Source organism: Condylura cristata, unplaced genomic scaffold (genome assembly GCF_000260355.1).
Source record: "Condylura cristata isolate star-nosed mole 26May11 unplaced genomic scaffold, ConCri1.0 scaffold00020, whole genome shotgun sequence".
Taxonomy (NCBI): Eukaryota; Metazoa; Chordata; class Mammalia; order Eulipotyphla; family Talpidae; genus Condylura; species Condylura cristata.
In genome coordinates, this window is record NW_004567121.1 from 19,185,107 (window position 1) to 19,204,440 (window position 19,334).

Consider the following 19,334-nt stretch of genomic DNA (forward strand, 5'->3'; position numbering starts at 1 on the left):
TGAAATAAGTAAGAAAGAAAAGGAAAAATACCAGATGATTTCGCTCATAGCAGGAACATAAGGGATGGGGGGGGCAATTATAATACAGTAAAGTGAAAAACAATGAACAGCTATAAACCAAAGACATTTCACAGGGGGGTGGAGAGGGTAATTGGATCAAAACTGGGGTGGGAAGAACTCACAGGACTATGGTGATGACACAGGGGTGAATTGTTGGTGGGAAGTCCAAGGGATTACAACTGAGATGAAAAAATGTACAATGTAAAGAAAGATGCAAAAACAAACAAACCAAAATACCTGTTGGGGAGGAGGAAGAAGAAGGGTCAGGGCAAGGGTGGAAAGAGCACAAGGCCCTGTCAAGGTGATGGTGCATGGGTGAATTGGTGGTAGGAATTTCATGGGGAAATCATACATTGTACAAAAATGAAAGATAATATAGTAAAATATATATATGTATATATACATATAATTTTTTTTTTAATACCTGTATTGGCTTCTAGAAATCTGACAAAACCATAATGTCTGACTGGCATTTCACTAGGCAGGCACCACAGTGACAGCACAGAAAAAACATGGACTCCCTTCAAGACCTTGCTTCCCAGAAAGCACCATGTCACCAGTAATTTTTGTTGATTTAAGGGCTAAGATTATTCAGGTTATAATTTTATAAATAAATATAGAATAGTACACCCCAGTTTTCAGTATTACAATAAGGTAATCTTTTTTAAAAATGAAATCAAGTTATCTAAGTTTTTGTTTTGTTTGCTTCCTTTTTTTTATATTCTACAAATAAGTGAGGTCTTACGGCCTTTCATGTATTATTTTCTCATAATAAATTGAAACCAGAAGAACAAAGCCTGATATATTTTAAGTTAGTAAAATAGGTTTTTAGATTTGGAAAAATACCTGAGTTTAAAAAAAAAGTCAACATAAACAGTAATTAGAGTTTTTATCCTTAACCATAAAATGGTTTTTCTGAGCTATAAGATGCTGTATTTTAGATTAAAATATTAATTTGCACCTTATGATGCTGATTTTTTAAATTAGCTTAGTTTGCTAGATATTTTTGTCTGTACATCATAATGAGAAAAAATATTGAAAATTGATTACATGTAAAGCATTGTTAATTATTTTATATAGAAGCACAAGTACTAACTAAATCATTGCTCTGAAGAAATTTATTCTTGAGGAAATAAGAATAAAATTTACGTCTTAATTAAAAGCACAGGCCCAGCTGATCATTATCAGTGCACATAACAAAGGCATTTTAAGACAATCCTGAAGTAAGTCAGAATTGAATATTTTAAATTTATTTTCTGGAAAAGAAACAGTAAGTGTCAAACTTACATTAAATCTGCTAAATAGTTACTGTAAAATTTGTTTCATCATAATTTTTCTCACCTTGTAGTTGAAGACTGTTTCTTGGGAGGATGCAAATCATAATTTGTACATGATCAGACATTTTCTAGAATTTCATGCCTGACCCTCTGTTGCTCATTTCCAGGCTTGCAGCACAAAAGTAATTTTATTCCGTTTGTGTCCCCTGAGGTCTTCATGTTAGAAACTGACACCACTTCTTCATTAGCAAGTTTCCGACTGACCCCACTTGCTTTTCTGGCATTTGCCTTAAAAAAAAAAACTCTTTTCTTTAAATTATCCAATAGTCAATCCTATTTTACTTTTGTAAATTCTCTATGATATTAACAGGTGATTATCTAACAGTCCTGTTCATGTCATAATTTCTTTTGATGAGAAAAACAATTCTTATATTCTGTTTTTTTCTTGGTTAAAATATATTGCTGAAGTTTTTTTTTCTTTATTTTTTTTTATGATGAGCTATAATTTCTATTGACTTATGCTGTTTTTTCATCAGGTATAATAGATTTTGTAATCTCCCTAGAGTTAAAAAAATAAAATTTTCTTGATCACATATTTTCATTTTTCTAATGTTCATTTTATATCCTTTGTTCTTTTTCATGTTTTTTTTTTTCTGGCACCGTGATTTTTTATGGGCTTTATCTAGGTTTAGAAATTACTCCCTATTTGTTAAAATGAACAACTGAGGTTAGACCCTTCTGATACAAAAAGATACTTTAATTGGGCTAAGATGAGCATTTTAAATTTGTAGTTGAGCTAAGTTTAGGTTGACTGTACTAGGTCATTGCATGTTTTCAGTTCATGATGATATTTAGTTGACTTTGCTGTGTAGACTTTATCATTCATTAATACGTTGATATCTTAATTTATGCTACTAATTTTGTGTAAATATCCTGGCATTTACAAGTGTGTCCTTATTTAGTTTATAAAGAATGGCCATGTAATACCACCTTCCGGGGTTATCTTGGATGCTTTATCCAGCATAATTTTATTTGCATTTTTCTATTAACAACAGCTTTTGAATTCTTGAGAAGCATTTTATATCTTTTTTTTAGATTTCCATAAAGATTATAAATAACTACTAATTTTAGTTCAAATTTCACTTTTCTTCCTTTTCTTCCTTTTCTTTTTATTTCTTCTCATTTTTCTGGTCTGATTTACTATCTGAATTCCTGCCATATAATAGATGTCTGGTAAACAATACTTGAAATTAATAAGATTAGAATTTTATTAAAAGGACACGTAATTCTTTTACTTGACAACTTGTCTTGCACTTTGCTTTTGTTCTATAGTTCCTAAAACATAACTTGATTTAGGGAGAAGAAATTAAAAAAGAATGAGCCCATTGCAATTTTTGCTTTCTTAATAGAGCTTGAACTAGGCATATATTATCATGAAGAAACTTGAATCTACTTACAACATTTTCCCTGACCTGATTGTTACTCATTATATGAATCTATACTCAATGTTCTATGAAAATACTTTGTTTCTGTTTTGGACTCTTCTTACCTGACTAAGTACACTGCTGTTCTCAATTTTTTTTTAATCATTATCACCAACCAGTGTAGTAATTGTCATTTATGAAATGAGGTGACTGTTCTTCTGACATTCTGTATTTATGTAACAGATTCCATGGCTGCTCTGTGCAAGTGTATGCTTTTAGGAGTCACCATTTAATTAAAGACCTAAAGAGATTATGTTGTCTAAAAAGGATGCTGGTCAGGAAAAGGGCCAAGTTAACCTGTTATTGCTAAAGAGAAAAAAGAGCTTCAGTTTAGAATTCCAAAGTTTTAGAGGTCCCTATGTAAAAAAACTCATGACCACATAAGCTGTGTGATTTAATAATTGTGTTAATAATGGCTTCATCTTATTAACATCTGTCACTATAAATTAAGGAGAACAGGTATCCCTATTAGAATTTTATATGATACCAGTGTGACAGTCAAGTAATCTTTCTTGTTTATGTATTACCTTTTCTGTCACTGAAAGAACATTTACTTTTATGTATGGAAAATAACATATTAAAGACAAAATTTAAGTCTTATCTAAATCAGGATTTTGATTTTCATAAAAAAAATTGGCAAGTCTTTGGAGTACTTAAATGTTAAAATGCTTTTCACTTAAATGTAACATATTACTTAGAATTCTTATATTCCTATGTTTAGTATTTTTGTAACGAACTATAGAAATGATCCCTGGAAGTATAGTCTTTATGTTTAATATTTTTGTAATCAAGCATTTTGCTGTATCTTAAAGAAGCTTAAGTGTTAGTTACCTGTTCATGGAAAAATTAACAAATGGCATCTGAACAGGCATTTATTTAAGGTGAGATAGTATATGCCAGGTACCATCCTAGCCCTGGGCTATAAGTAAGAAAAAATACTTTTTAATAATTTCCCTTTGTTTGAGAAAGCTGACAACCTGGCTACTATTTTTACAGACTTGTAAACAAATTAATTAAAATGCAGTGTCAGTACTAGAAGAGAACTATGTGTTAAATGATGTGGAGACCTGGAGAAGGTTCCAGCTATCTTCCTGGACAGTCTTGGGAGGCTGCTCCAAGGAGGTAACTTTTATGTTAAGTCCTGATCATACATCAGACAGTACCTTGTAAAATTAGGAAACACTTTATGTACACAGTATTCTAAAAAAAATCATTTGAAATGTTAAATATTCCCCTTTTATTGTTAAAACAATGCTGTGAGATATGGGAACTTGAAATAGGAAAAAGTAGCTTTTCATGTTCATTCCATAGTTCGTGGAAAGCTTTTTTTTTTTTAAATCCCTCAATTCTTACATATGAATTTTCATCCCTTTAGATTTCACTTCTTAATTCTGCAACCTGTAGCATTCAGTGGAAATGTTTAAATAATTGAATAACTACCTTAACATTTATTTGAAGTCTTGCAATTAACTCTTTCAAAAATTGTCAAAAGTTCTTAAATGCAGTTTACAATCATGTTCAATTTCTCATATGTAATTTACTTTAAAAGAACACCCCATTTTATAGCCTTAAAAATTATCTATTACATGTTTCTGTGGTATTTTAATTATGTAAATGTATAATATACATAGTTGTTGCAGATCTCATTTACAAAGTGAGAACAAGATTTTCCTTGCTTGTTCTCTTCTATAATCACTTTTGATTCATAAGCTTAAGAATACTTTTTACTGTTTTCTTTAAATTGATTTTTGTGGATGTTACAAAAGCATTAACTATAAATGAAACTTGCAAATATAGTCCAAGTTCCCAGAAACATACTGAACTTGAATAATAAACCATATAAATCAGGACTGTAAACTTCTGAAATATCCATTGTTGCAAGTCCTACCATGCCTTGTTTTTAAGAACATATAGCAATACAGATTTATTTCCAGTTTGGGATTTCTCTTTTCAAAATAGTATGTATTCGTGTAACAATAGATTGTGATAAGCTGTTGTTTGCTAAATACTTTATTTTATATTGTTAGGATCTACAGCTAGAATATGGACAAGGACATCAAAGTAATTATTTTCTAGGTGGAAACAAGTAAGTAAAGTTATTTTTAAACTAAATTTAAATTCAAGAAAAATTAAGTTGTCCTAAACTATTATTTTTAATATGTATGGTAGTAAATTGTTTTTGGTAGCTAAATATTTACTATGCTGTTAACTTTTTTCATTGCCACCTTGACAGTCACTTGGCTAGTAATGTCATGACAGAAAATTTTTATGTCAAGTATTTTGTAGCCCTTACTTAGAAAACTGAGTACAACTAGTGTAGATATTTCTTTTTTTTGTTTTACGATTTATTTATTTATGCATATAGAATTGGATTGCAGGCCAGAGGGGCAGGGGTGGTGAGAGATTCACCAGAGACAGAGTAGGGAGCAGAACAGGCAAATTGATGAAGTACACTGCTGAGGGGAGCAGTAGGCGAAACAGGAGAGGTCTGCTGTGCCATGTGGGTCAGCTGTGGGTCAGCTCTGTAGCCGGGATCGAACTTGTGCGGAAGCTGCTGCGGATAGTTTTGTAGTACTGTGCTTTAACCTCTTGCACCACCACAGAAGGCCCATAGTGCAGATATTTCAACCATTTATTTCTTTTCTTTTTTTTTTTTTAAAGATTTATTTATTTATTCGTACAGAAGTGGGGTACAGGCCAGAGATGCGGAGGGTGAGAGGATTCACCAGAGACAGAGCGGGGAGCAGAACAGGCAGATCGACGAAGTACACTGCTGAGGGGAGCAGCGGGCGGGTCAGGAGAGGTCTGCCTCGCCATGTGGTCGCCTCCGGGGCATTGAACTCATGCAGAAGTGGCTTTAGTTTCTTAGTGCAGTGCTTTAACCCGCTGCGCCAACAGGGAGGGCCTATTTCTTTTATTTTTAAAGCTACCTTGATTACTTCTTGCAAAACTTTCCTTGGTACACATCTCTCAGGTGTGTTGACTTTTGAAAACAACTGGAAGCAGCCGTACTAGTTAGAAATCTTTATCTTTAACTTTTTAGGTAGTTTAGTCTTCTTTTTTTTTTCTTAAAGGTTAATTATTTATGCATGTAAGAGTTGGGGTGTAGGCCAGAGGTGGGGGGGGGAGTTGAGAGGATTCATCAGAGTGGGGAGCAGAACAGGCAGATTGACTGAAATCCACAGTTGAGGGGAGCAGTAGGAGGGGTCTGCCTATGTTTGTGTCAAATGGGTCACCTCCCTGGCTGGGGGTTGAACTGGTGCTGCAGTGGCAGTGGATAGCTTCATAGTGCTGAGACTTAACCCCTTGTGCCACCAGGGAGGCACTGATGGTTAGTCTTTTTGAAAAGTGAATACTAGTTTAATTATGTTAACAGTCTTAAAAGTTATCAATTTAGACAAGAAATAAATCCAGCAGCTTTTCATGACCTCCTGTACACCAGGCACCACCTAGGGCATACAACACAGTGATAAAAAGGCAGCCACTAAGCTGGTGTGGTTTAAGCTCTTCATATGCCTGAGTTAGCAAAATATGAGGGCAGGACTCTACTATTCCCTGTGGATTATCATTTCTGTAAATTATTACAAAAGCTAATTTACAAGGAAATACTGAAATTGCCAAAATCACTTGGCAATATGTTATTTCAATATAAGGGAAACTTGAAATTTGCTAGTATGGTTTCAGTTTCATTAGAGATTCAGACATATTTATAGTCATAATCTACTTAAGCAGTTGTATAACATTGACTAGAGATAAACAGCTCAAATTTAGAGGTAATGCAAAACCATGTTTGTTTCCTTTGCTTTTATAAACTAAGCATAATTTTTTACTTAGCAAAGAGAAGAGTTTGAGCGATAACCTAGAGAAATGAATTAGTTGTGATTTAAACTAAACTAAACATCAGTTAAATATACTTAGAGGTTGTTTCTTATTAACCTTATCTTTCTCAGCATGGAAATTAAGTATGTAAGTTTCCCTGGTAGAAAACTGTAATTTTGTCAGGATAGTAGTTTCTTCTTGTTTATACAATATAGTATTGTCTTCCTGGTTATAGTTTGTCTTAATTTATTGATGAACAACAAAAGGAAAGTTTGTCTTATAGTGGGATTAGCAAATAAAAGCTTTAGTGTGTTCTCTGTGTTACTTTGTCTAACTGTGGTATCATCAGTTTTAGTGATGTTGTTAGAAAATTTTGATACATTTTAAGAGACTGGATAAATTTTGATACATTTTAAGAGACTGGAAAGTGAAAAAATCTTTCACTTTCCTATTTTTGGTTCGTTTTAAATATACTTTAAAATTATATACTTGGAAAAATAAAAAACACTTAGCCCATCACTAAATGCTTTTCCACATAGCGTAGTTCCCACTGTCTGATGTTTGACCTTTAGACATTTTCATGGTATATGGTTACCTTGGCTAGGTAAAATGTTAATAATTTGCCCAACCTTCATTTTTTGATTAATTGGATCCCTGCTTAAGGAACTGTATTCTATATAACGAATCACTGGCAAGGTAGGTTGGCCAAAATTTTAACCTTTGGCTGTGTTTCGTGTACAGTTATATACATACATGTGACATGAGCATGGATGTAGCACTTCTTTTATTTTATTGATATGTCCGCTTTATTCTTGTGACTAGGCAGTGCTTTAAAACTCACAGGATTTCCTGCTTTCTCCATAGGTGATCAGGCAGACAGATTTCCATTTATGGGTTTCTACCTATTCCAGACCAAGCAGGAATTAAGTTTTTTTCTTTTACAAGAAGGCACATGTATTCTGATTTATTGGAATGTTGTCTTTTGAATTGTATTATCATTAGGGCCAACTTTTCTGACCATTCAAAACTAACACAGTATTATTTTTAAAAGGAAAGTAAATTTTTTTTTTGGGAGAAAAACTTATAAATTATCTAAAGGCATAAATGATAATCAAAAGAGTAAGTTGAATCACATGATTCCTGGCAGAATTGAGTTTAGCAGTAGTGAATGGTAAATCTGGAGTCAGACCTGACCTGTTTTCCTGTAAGCTTTGTGACTTTGAAAAATGGGGGGATAATAGCACTTGTCATATGGTGCTCATGGGTGATATGGAATAATCACCGTCAAACATTAATACATTTAGAGCTAAGTAAATACCTATTAGTTGCCCTAATTTACAGTATTTACTTAGTAAATAGTTGTTCATTTACAGTATTTACTTAGTAAATAGTTGTTCATTGTAGGAACAAGTAGAAAGACTGAATAAATGTACTTTCTGGTTTTAAAGAAATAGGGAGTTTTGTTTTGATTTCAGATATGCTCAGAGCAGTATTTATAGATCATTTTGAGCTAGTTAGGTATTTTTAAAGATTTTAGCTTAACTACAACATGAATTATTTAGCTATTTAAAATGTTCAAAATATTGGTGTGTTTTTTTTTTACATCTCTCCATATCAGTTTTTTCACTTCATCTATTACATCTGTTTCCCTGTTGTTCAATTTTTAAACTATTTATCCAGATTTCCTAGTCATTTTCGATAGAATTGGTCATTCAGTGTATGAAGTCATCATTTTTTGTCTGTTTTCTCTTTCTAGAAATTCCATAAGAATAATCCAAGTGGACTTGGTGATTAAATCAGTATCAAATCATTTTTAAAAATTATTCCGGTGCTCTTAAGATCCATTATTTACTATAAATGGGCCTTTTTGCAGTTTTGCCGTGTTTTGTTTTCCTTAATGAAACTTGAAAAGCAAATCGCACATCTAGTTTTTCATAAAGACTTCATATCTTAACACATTAGAGATGTGTGTAGTTTCCTATTATGAAAATGGCTTTGACCTTACAGCCCTCCTACAGACCCTAAAGGGTCTGCACCCCAGGTTCCTGAACCACACTGTGGTTAAAGTTTGAAGAAATGTTGCTTAGTTAAAAATAATGAAGAAAACACTAGTTCACTACTTACTGTGCTCTGAATTACTCCTTTAAATTATTCTTATGTTATAAGCATTGTCATCTGTTATATCTTCAAAGAGTCACTTTAGGGTGGCCAATATTGTCATAGTTCTCATTGTACAAATAGGAAAAGTGAAGCCTAATTAGGAATAATCAAAGTAATTTCTCTCTTCAGCGCACTGGCAGAGGCAGCTTTCAGTTCAGTTTTGCTGTGCTTCACACCTGTCACCTGTTTTTTTGTTTGTTTGTTTGTTGTTTTGATAATCTGCTTCAAGGCAGAAGCACTCCTGCCTCCCTATAGTGGCTTAGCGGCCTTGAGGAAGTTGTTGAATAAGATAAATTGCCTGAGGTGCCTCCTCAGTCTTTGTAGCTGCAAACTAGGGTTTGCAAAACATTTTTGATCTATGTCATTCATTTACCTTTCTAGATTTACTATTTTGTCTTTTTTTTTTTACTTAATTGATGACAAAACTGGCCTAATTAAAACACTTACTGGCCAAAAGTTTATCCTAATCACTGCTTATACCAGATAACCAAACCTCTCAGAGTTTCTGGTTTTAAGTTTAAGAACTCTAAGGGCACTTTCCCCTGCAATATGTATAAGTACCAGAGGGTAAAATGATTAGGAGGTACTACCGTATAGTACTACCTTACTGTTGAATCACTTTTATCCCAGTGTACTTTCAGTATCTGTCTCCCATTGCTTTACGAGAACACTATTGAGCTTTTAGGCTTAAAGAGTATGATATAGGAGGTAAGTGCTCAGGGTAGAGAATTAAGGTAACTTCAGGAATGCCATAATCCTTTTTTACATTCCTGAAAAGTTTTATAAATTGCTCCTAATGATAAAATCCTCGCACCTGGTCTGATACAGGCTTAGTCTCCCAAAAGTGTAAATGTGTTTGCCAGTGCACCACTGGAGAGCAGATACTTCAGGTAAGTGAGTGTCTTCTGTGAAAGCAAAGTGCTACTATATTCATGTTTTCACATCACATGCATGCATGCTTTCGCAGAGAGATCCAACATGTTGAGTTTTCATTTTTGTAGGATTGCCTGAGAGCATGAATTTTTTTTTTAGTGTGTTACTTTCCTTATTAAAAAATAAATAAATATACATATATATCTATATAATTCCAGGTGTCAGGCAAAATACTCCAGGTAAAATTTGAGTCCTGGAAACCCCTGACTTTTGACCCTGCAATTATTGTTGTCAGTCCTGTCGTGACGTTTCATGGTGGGTTGTCTTATGTTTGGATTGGTATTTTTCAGTAAATATTAAGTTTTGTTTTGTTTTCATTTAAAACATGTATGAAGACATTAGCAACAGAAAACAAGAGTATCTCATTAAATACAGCTTTTATGGTCTAGAGATGACTAGCAAAATTTTAGTGAATGGTAAAAGGTAATTTTTTAAATTGTGGGTAAGGTTTTAAAGTGATAAAAATATATTCTTGGTATTGCTTTGCAATGCTCACATTACTTTTTTTCCTTCAAGGAGTCTTCTGAAGTCTGTTGAAGAAGAACTACACCAGCGGTAATTCTTATTTTTACTTTAGCTTATATACATTATACTTTGAGCATTTTGGTAAGTGTTTGCTCCTTTCTGTATCATGTAGTCCAAGATTATTTTGTTGTTGTTTTAAAATTCTGAATCTTATAAAGATGTAGAAATAAATTCTTTCTTGAAGTAGCTATTCCTGTACTTCCTAAAATTTTTTTGTAAACTGTTTTAGTAAAGTCCATTGAACACTAATGAAGTCATCCTTTTTTTTTTTCTTTAGAGGACATGTGGCACATTTAGATGATGATGAAGGAGATGATGATGAATCTAAACAGTGAGTTTTGTTCGTGTGGGTTTGTTTTTTTGTTTTTTTTTTTTTTTGTGAAAGAAAAATCAAAGGCCTGAATTCTTAAATCTGGCTTTTAATAATGACAGTGATTTTAATATCACTAATAAATAGTATCATGGGTTACGCCATAGTTTCCTTCCTTTTCCATATTCTAGTTATATTGGTCACCTTGGATGTCCTTAAAAGATACCATAACTGGGTGTCTTACCAGAATTTATTTTTCATGGTTCTGAAAGCTCGGAAGATCAAGCTCATTTGCCAGTTCAACTCTTGCTGAGAGATCTCTTTCAGATTTGCAGACAACTGCCTTCTTATGTTCTCACATGGCCTTTGTACACACAGAGATAGAATTCTGTCCCTCCTCTTAGAAAGACCCCAAAACTACCCATTCGGACTTCACTTTATATATATATATAATATGACAGTTTATTTTTACATCATTTTGTACTTTTTTTTTTAATCTCAATTGTAATCCCTGTGGGTTTCCCATCACTGAGTCACCCGTCTGCCATCACCATAGTCTCATGCACTTCCCTCCCAACCCCCCGTATTTGATCCCATTCCCCACTCCACCCTCACAAAATATCGGACTTTACTTTTACAGCCTCATTTTACTATCATCACTTTTCAGAAGCTCACTCCCCAAATGCAGTCGCATTGGAGTTAAAACTCCCATAAGAAATTGAGGTAAGGCAGAAGCAAGGACACACAGTTCACCCCCAGCCTTGTATTGTCAAACCCACTGCCAAAGCACTATAGTCTTCCATTATAGTCCATTTAGCCCACTTACAATGTATCATTTTGCTGTTTTCTCCTAAACCAGTTAATACTTATGTTTTTATATTAATTACCCTCCAGTTGATATAAACTAACTGTCTTTTCCAATTTCAATTACAAGGTAGTATTTGGAAACAAGAAAGCATATCTACTCAGTTGCTTTTGAATAATGCTCAAACACATAAACCACACGGACTAAAAAGCTTCTGTATAGCATCAGACCTACTAAATGGGAGAAAATATTTGTGAATCACTTATCTGGTTAAGATTTAAGATCCAAAATATATAAATAATACATATAACTCAAAATAAAAACAGTCCAGTTAATATAAGGGCAAAAAATCTGAATAGACAGTTTCCCAAAGAAGATGCAGGTATTTCATAAAGTGTTCATTTAACCTCACTAATAGGGAAGAGGCAATTCAGAACCAATGAGACATCAGCTCACATCTGTTAGAAAGGCTATTTGCGAAAAGAGAGGAAATGTCAGGTGTTGGTGAGGATGTAGAGAAAAGACAACTCTTGTACACTATTGATAGGAATGTTTATTGGTGCAGCCACTCTGGAAAACAATATAGGATTTCCTCAAAAAATAAAAAATAGGGGCCTCCCCAGTGGCAAAAAGGGTTAAAGTGCAGTACTATGAAACCATCTGCAGCCACAGCAACATGAGTTCCATTCCTGACCAGGGAGGTTCACATGGTGCAGAAGACCTCTCCTGTCTTGCCCGCTGCTCCCCTCAGCAGTGTATTTCAGTCGATCTGTCTGTTCTGTTCCCCACTCTGTTTATGGTGAATCCTTTCATCCCCTGAACCTCTGGCCTGTACCCCAGCTCTTGTATGCATAAATAAATCTTTTTTAAAAATTACAAATAAAACTACCAGTTGACCAGCAAGTGTACTCTATTTATATGAAAAAATTGAAAACACTAACTCAAGAATATATGTAAAAAAAGATGTTGTAGCATTATTTTCAGTAGCCAAGGTACAGACAGGTAAAGATGTGGACTGTGTGGGTTGTGTGTATACACACACACACATACGTGTATATACACACACACACAGTCATATTATGAATCATCTTCAACCTGTAAAAGGAATGCTGCCATTTGGGAAATGCATTAATGGACCTTGAGGATACTATGCTATGTGAAACAAAACAAACAGAAAACAAAAATTGTATGATCTCACTTACATGTTATTTAAACCAAACTCATAGATGCACAGGGTAGATTGGTGCTTGCTGCAGGCAGACACTGGGGAATGAAGATATTCATAAAGAACAAATTTATAGTTAAAAATAATTCATGGTGATATAATGGATAGCATTGTGTCGCTAATTAGGGATGTTGTATTGCCTGTCTGAAAGTTGCTAAGAGAATAGATCTTGAAAGTTCTCATCACAAGGTTAAAAAAAAAAATTGTAATTTGTGAAATATTAGCTGAACTTGTCATCATTTCCCAATATATACAAATGCTGAGTGTTTTACACCTGAAACTAGTAAAATGTAAATGTCAGTTATACTCCAAAAATTCTCTTCAGCGTAACTTAGTTTACTTCACAAAATATTTTGGGGTAAGCTCATAATCTTAGAAAAGGTATTTGTGCATGCTTTTCTTTAATATTTTAGTAGTGATTCATTTGTATAATGAAGAGTTCTTAGTTTAAACTTTTATGTTTTTAGTTCAACCATGAAAGCAAAAGTTCCACCTCCTTTGCCACCAAAGGTAGAAAATTTATTTTTTAATATGAATTGTGTGTGTGTGTGAGAGAGTGAGCGAGAGACCTGCCGCTTTATCTCTGTATTAATAGCTTACTCCACAGCTTACTTTACCTAGTGTCCTTAAAGAAAAATAACTAAGACATTAACTTCTTAAGATGATTGTAATTAAATCAATTTTTTCATTAGCTATCTTGTGATTAAATAAATTTTTATTAGCTATCTTGTCACTTAGTGTTTATTCTAAATAAGTTGCAGCAGTTTGTACACTGGAGATGATTTTATTAATGGATTAATATGATCATTCATTTCAGAAAATTCCCATTTCCTTAAAAATCTATAATCTAGTAGCTCATTTCCTGAGAAGTGGGTAAAAGATAGTCATCATGACAAATACTTAGTTTTCAGAAGATAACTCTCAAAATGAAAATACAATCCTGGCTACAGAGGATAGCCAACAAAGATTGAAGTAAATTAAAAATTCAGAATGAGACAGTAATTTTTATACTTGTTTTATAAAAGGTGACATACCCTTTTGTCAAAGACAAAATAATTCCTACTGTTGGACTTCTTTTAAAGATATAAGAATAATATAGGTAATGATAATATACATTTATTTTAAAAGTTTGTATGCAAAAAAAAAGTTTGTATGCAGAGCTAATTTTAATTATGAAATGAACTGATAAAAAGTTTGAAAATGAAAGTTGAAGGTGAGCGTTTGCATCTGAACAGTTTTATCATCTACTTTATTTTACTGTATTTAACTTACTTTTTATACTGTTGAGAAAACTCATTCACACAGGTAAATATTATGGCACTTGCTTGTTTAGTTTCATATTTTCAGAAATACAGAGCTCTGAATTTCAAAAAAGTAAGTGCTGATAACTTAATAAATGAAGGGACACATTTATAGATCTCCATGCCTTCGGCCTACTAGGGATTTTCCCTATCTGCATTTCTCAGGGATCTGTTTTGTTCTGTTAGTGTTCTCCAATATGACAAAATATTAATTGAAATCTTTTGTCCCAAAACTGAAAGATTAAAAAACACTTAGTCATGTAAAAGATGGTTTAGATTAGCCTTGCTAAAGACTTGAACTTTGGTAAGCATGAATGCTTAAGTACAATGAAACTCATTTAAATTGGAAATCAGAAAGATCAAAATGTTTTTGACTAGTGTAAGTGGGAAGGCTTGTAAAGAATTACAATAAAGACATATATAGCCCCCCACCCCCTTTTTTGCACAGCAGCAAAATCTGAGAAAACATTTTTAGGATATATATTAAGATAACTAAAGTACCTTGAGACTTGGTAAATGCTTTGAAAGCCTCTGCTATATGGTAGTATTTACTTTAGGAAAATAATTCATGTATCTATGTTTCAGCCTAAGTCCATATTCATACCACAAGAAACTCATTCTGCTGAGGATGATAATCAAGGAACAATCAAGAGGTGTCCCATGTCAGAGAGCCCAGCGAAACCATCTCAAGTACCACCTAGACCACCACCCCCGAGATTACCTCCTCAAAAGCCTATTGCTTTAGGTAATGGGAATCAGACGGGTAAAATCGTTGCTACCAAGTTTTCATACTGTGTGAAAAAAATAAGTGTAAAAAGTCTTGCAGAGATTATTTGAAATTCCTTTGAGGAAGAGGAAATGGAAGTTAGTGGTTAAAGAGAGATTTTCTGGTTTTTGCCCCATGGAGTGAAATGTGTTCATGACTTGCTTGTGTATGACCAGCCTGGGATAGGTGCCCCTTGCTTCTCATTTCATATGTAGACCCCCTCTATTGAAGATTTGGTTATGCCAAATTCATTTATCTTTGGTGTGGAAACAAAAGAAACTAAACTCTGAACAAAGAAAATGTGTTTGGGTTCTAAGCTACTGTTCTAGAACTAGAAGAGGGTACTTTATCAAATTAATTTTACTAAATCAGTTTTTTTTTTTTTGGAATAATAGTCTGCTAGGTATTTGTCTCCAAATTATTATGAGATGGTACTATTTTAACAATATAAATTTCCTTGTATCTTATGCAAAAGAAGCAATTAAAAAAAACAACTAAAGTTTCTTTAATAACATGCTGTGAATTGACCCTTTCCTAAAATAGTTATGCATGAAGTGTTTCTTTTTTACATTTTTTACACTTTAGTGTACTTTTATATATACAACCTGAATTTAAATTTACCCATCTGGGGCCCTGCCTAGTGGCACAGCATTATGAAGCTAGCCTCAGCTGCCTCAGCCTCAGCACAAATTCATCCTTGGGAGTTCGATCCTTGGCCAGGGAGGTGACCCACGTGGTGTGGCAGACCTCTCCTGCCTTTCCCGCTGCTCACCTCAGCAGTGTTCTTTGTCAGTCTGCCTGTTCTGCTCCCCACTCTGTCTCTGGTGAATCTTCTCGCCGCCCCTACATCTCTGGCCTATACCCCAATTATGTATGCATAAGTAAATAAATCTTTAAATAAATAAATTTACCTATCTCCCAGAATTACAGATCTAAGTCGAAAAATATGTCTGTTATAGATGAGCCTTTTCTTAATTTAATGCCAAATGTTTCAAATGAAGGATGAAACTGTCTCAGATATATTTTTCTTTGCCACTTGATAATTTTCTAACTATAAAAATCATGAAAATCAATTCTTTTTCTGTTTGTTTAAATATGTCTTACTGCAGGAAATGGAATGAACTCCTTCCAAGTAAATGGTGAACGAGATGGTTCACTGTATCAACAGCAGAATGAACACAGAGGCACAAACCCCTCAAGAAAAGAAAAGAAAGATGTACCAGTAGGTATTTATAGTCACAAAATATGCTTGTAGTTGTTTCCTTTTTCACTACAAAGTTAGTTTTACCCTTCCACTAGTGAAACTAGCAATTGTATAGTTAGTGTGTTATTTTGTGTTTTTGTGTGTATTTATATATTTATTTGTATATTTTATGTGTTAGTATATTTACTGTTTTAGTACAGTTATTTTAGCATAAATATGGTAGTGAATAGGTTGTGTACATCTTTTTAAAAGACTAAATTTTGCTATGTAAATACAATTGATGACTTTTTATGTTCAAATTATTTAGATCAGTGTGATTTATAGTATACTATAAAGCACAGTCTTTTACAGTTAACTCTACATACTCTTGTGTTTCTTCAGAAAATAACTATTTTTATTTGATGAAAATTGATCATTAAAAGTTTCTTTATATATATATCGCTTCTCAGCCTTTTGGCTAAGATCAAATGTAGTAAAAGTTCCTTTATGAGAAGCTATTGTTTACTAGTCAGTGTGTCTGTGACACTGTGAGAAGCCAGGTGGGTAAGATGTAAAATGGGTACACAGAGAGGCAGTAAGTATTCACTAAAATATAAACAGTACATACCCCATGCTCTAGTAGTTTAACTCTCATACATAGCCTAAAAAAATCATTCGCACACTGCTTCAATACATATATGCTTGGGCATTCATTTCTGTAGTGTTGTTAGAGTAGAAACTTGAAATCAACCTAGATGTCCAATATTTACTATGGAATAGCTAAGTAAAGTAGGTTATAGATCTACTGTGTTGCAGTTAAAATAAATGAACCAGATCTATATTTACTGATATAGAACATTGTCAGACCAAGTAGTAAGACAAAGAACGAAATAATAAGCAGTGTATAATTATGTTGTAAACACACAAACAGTATTTTCTGTGGAGATGAAAATAAATATATACCAAAAGGTTGGGAATAAGATACAAGTACATAAGTACATATACAAATAAATCCTCACTTAATGTCATAGATTCTTAAAACTTGCTGTAAATGAAAGAACATATAATGAAATCAGATACTTGAGTAAGGTAATATTACTCATTGTTAGTCAGGATTACTTTTTTTCTCATTAACATTAGAAAGTATTGTTGTTTGAGATCTGCTTATAGTTACCTAGAGAAAGATTTGGGAAGATACATGCGAAACCTATTTTGGGGAGGTGAGGGTACTAGGAATAACTATCACAGGGGAACTTCAGCCTTATTTTTCATATTTTAAAAAGAAAAGGTGCTCACATATTTTGTTTAGCAGCATGTGGTGTAATATAGTATTGTTACTACAAACAGCAGCAAAAGCATAATTGTGTGTGTTCTTTTTTCTAGAAGCCTATTAGTAATGGTCTACCCCCAACTCCTAAAGTGCATGTAAGTATAAATATCAAATTGGCTAAGCTTTCACACAGTATACAATACAGGCAGGTAATTGCTTGGATATATACCTTTGAGAGGGTTTTTGCTAGCTAGGAACAATTTTCGTTATTCAAAAAATAATAATAATAACAAATTTAACTATTGTTTACATCTGAAAAGTACCTTTCAAAATAAAATTATGACAAGTTATACATACTTTATTCCAAAATTTATTAATATCTTGTTTGCAGCTATTTTTGAAGATAATGTGAAAAGGCACATGGATATAATAGGAAGTATAAAATGTAGGTATTACACATTTTTCTAACATGATTTCACTTATCAAAACCATAGAATCTTAGACCTGAAAGAACACCTGGCCTGAATTATTTGTTTTGCCTATAAGTAAAACTGAGACCCAAAGATCTTAGTTCCTAAGATCACAGTCTAGCCAATTCTAGAATTAGAACTGAGATGTATTGTATTACAGTTTTTTTTTATTAGCTCATGCTATCTTTCTTAGGATTAAAATGAGCTCAACATAATTTCTGATTAGTATGACAAGATCTCATTAGTATAAAGGCCTAATAATTATACTTTATAGAAAATTTTGGAAGCTTTAGATATAAAGGACTCCTGAGTCTAGCAGATGTGTAAAAACACACACATACACACACAGCATGAATAAAAATTCCTATTTGGGCCCTCCCTGGTGGCGCAGCGGGTTAAAGCACAGCACTGAGAATCTAAAGCCGCTTCCGCATGAGTTCGATTCCCGCCTGCCCCGGAGGTGACCACATGGCGTGGCAGACCTCTCCTGGCCCGCCCGCTGCTCCCCTCAGCAGTGTACTTCGTCGATCTGCCTGTTCTGCTCCCCACTCTGTCTCTGGTGAATCCTCTCACCCTCCGCATCTCTGGCCTGTACCCCAGTTCTGTATGAACAAATAAATAAATCTTTAAAAAAAAAAAAATTCCTATTTGACTGCCAGATAAAACTTTTAGATAGGCATGTAGTGACGGGGAAGAGAACTGGTAACTATGGAATGCCAAATAGGGCCAGTTATATATACACAGCTTAAAATTAAGACTGGTTGTGTGTTCCCCATTTTGTTGTTTGGATTTTTATGAGCTGACCAGTATTTTTTTTTTTTTTAAAGATTTATTTATTTATTCATACAGAACTGGGGTACAGGCCAGAGGCTCAGGGGCGGTGAGAGGCTTCACCAGAGACAGAGTGGGGAGCAGAACAGGCAGATCTACGAAGTACACTGCTGAGGGGAGCAGCGGGCGGGCCAGGAGAGGTCTGGCTCGCCATGTGGTCTCCTCCGGGGCAGGCGGCAGGCGGGAATCGAACTCATGCGGAAGTGGCTTCAGATTCTCAGTGCTGCGCTTTAACCCGCTGCGCCACCAGGGAGGGCCAAGCTGACCAGTATTTTAACATACAAATTTCAGTAGTTGTTGTGAAGGATAACTTAGAATTACTAGCAACTGATAAGTAACTATCAGTAACAGGTACAGTGTCCCCCTATACCATAAAAACATTTTAATTGGTTTTCTCTTACCGCCTGGTTGTGTGTTGCTAGGTTAAGTTGTTCATTTTGGGATACCAAAATCATTAAAATACTGGTTGCTAGATTTTTACAAGTAAAAGGGGAGATTTGTTATTTTGTTTCTTTAGAATTTTTAATCTATTATAGTCAAGTATGGTATTTTCCCCAGAGTGCTATCTCATTTTTATGAAGAATACGTTTCTGCTATAAAATGAAGTAAAGTGATGTTCTTCTGATCAAATATTCTGTATTCTTTTTCTCCCCAAGTTAATAGAAGAAAAAGTAATGAAATTAGAATGCTGTCTTATATTTATTTTAAACTGAAAAATAATCACATAATTAACATCATAATCTAAAGATTCAAGTTCAAGTGAATGATATTATAATTCAGTGTAAGGTATTTATTATCTGAAAGTTTTGTAAATAAATATTAACATCAGACAGTAAAGCTTTTTAATGACTTCCTCCTAGGAAAATAGTCAGATTTCTCAACTTAAAAAAAATAGGTCTGGCCCTCCCTGGTGGC

General features: G+C 33.7%; 1 protein-coding gene across 1 annotated transcript in view; it reads left to right on the top strand.

Annotated features, from left to right (window-relative positions):
- MAP4K3 (mitogen-activated protein kinase kinase kinase kinase 3) overlaps positions 1-19,334 on the top strand; it is a 105,337-nt gene that overhangs the window by 65,659 nt on the left and 20,344 nt on the right. The window contains exons 17-23 of the mRNA XM_004686272.2: positions 4,849-4,907; positions 10,250-10,288; positions 10,536-10,589; positions 13,066-13,108; positions 14,485-14,644; positions 15,775-15,887; positions 17,232-17,273. Of these exons, the coding sequence (XP_004686329.2) occupies positions 4,849-4,907; positions 10,250-10,288; positions 10,536-10,589; positions 13,066-13,108; positions 14,485-14,644; positions 15,775-15,887; positions 17,232-17,273 (510 nt within the window). The remainder of the gene's footprint in view (positions 1-4,848; positions 4,908-10,249; positions 10,289-10,535; positions 10,590-13,065; positions 13,109-14,484; positions 14,645-15,774; positions 15,888-17,231; positions 17,274-19,334) is intronic.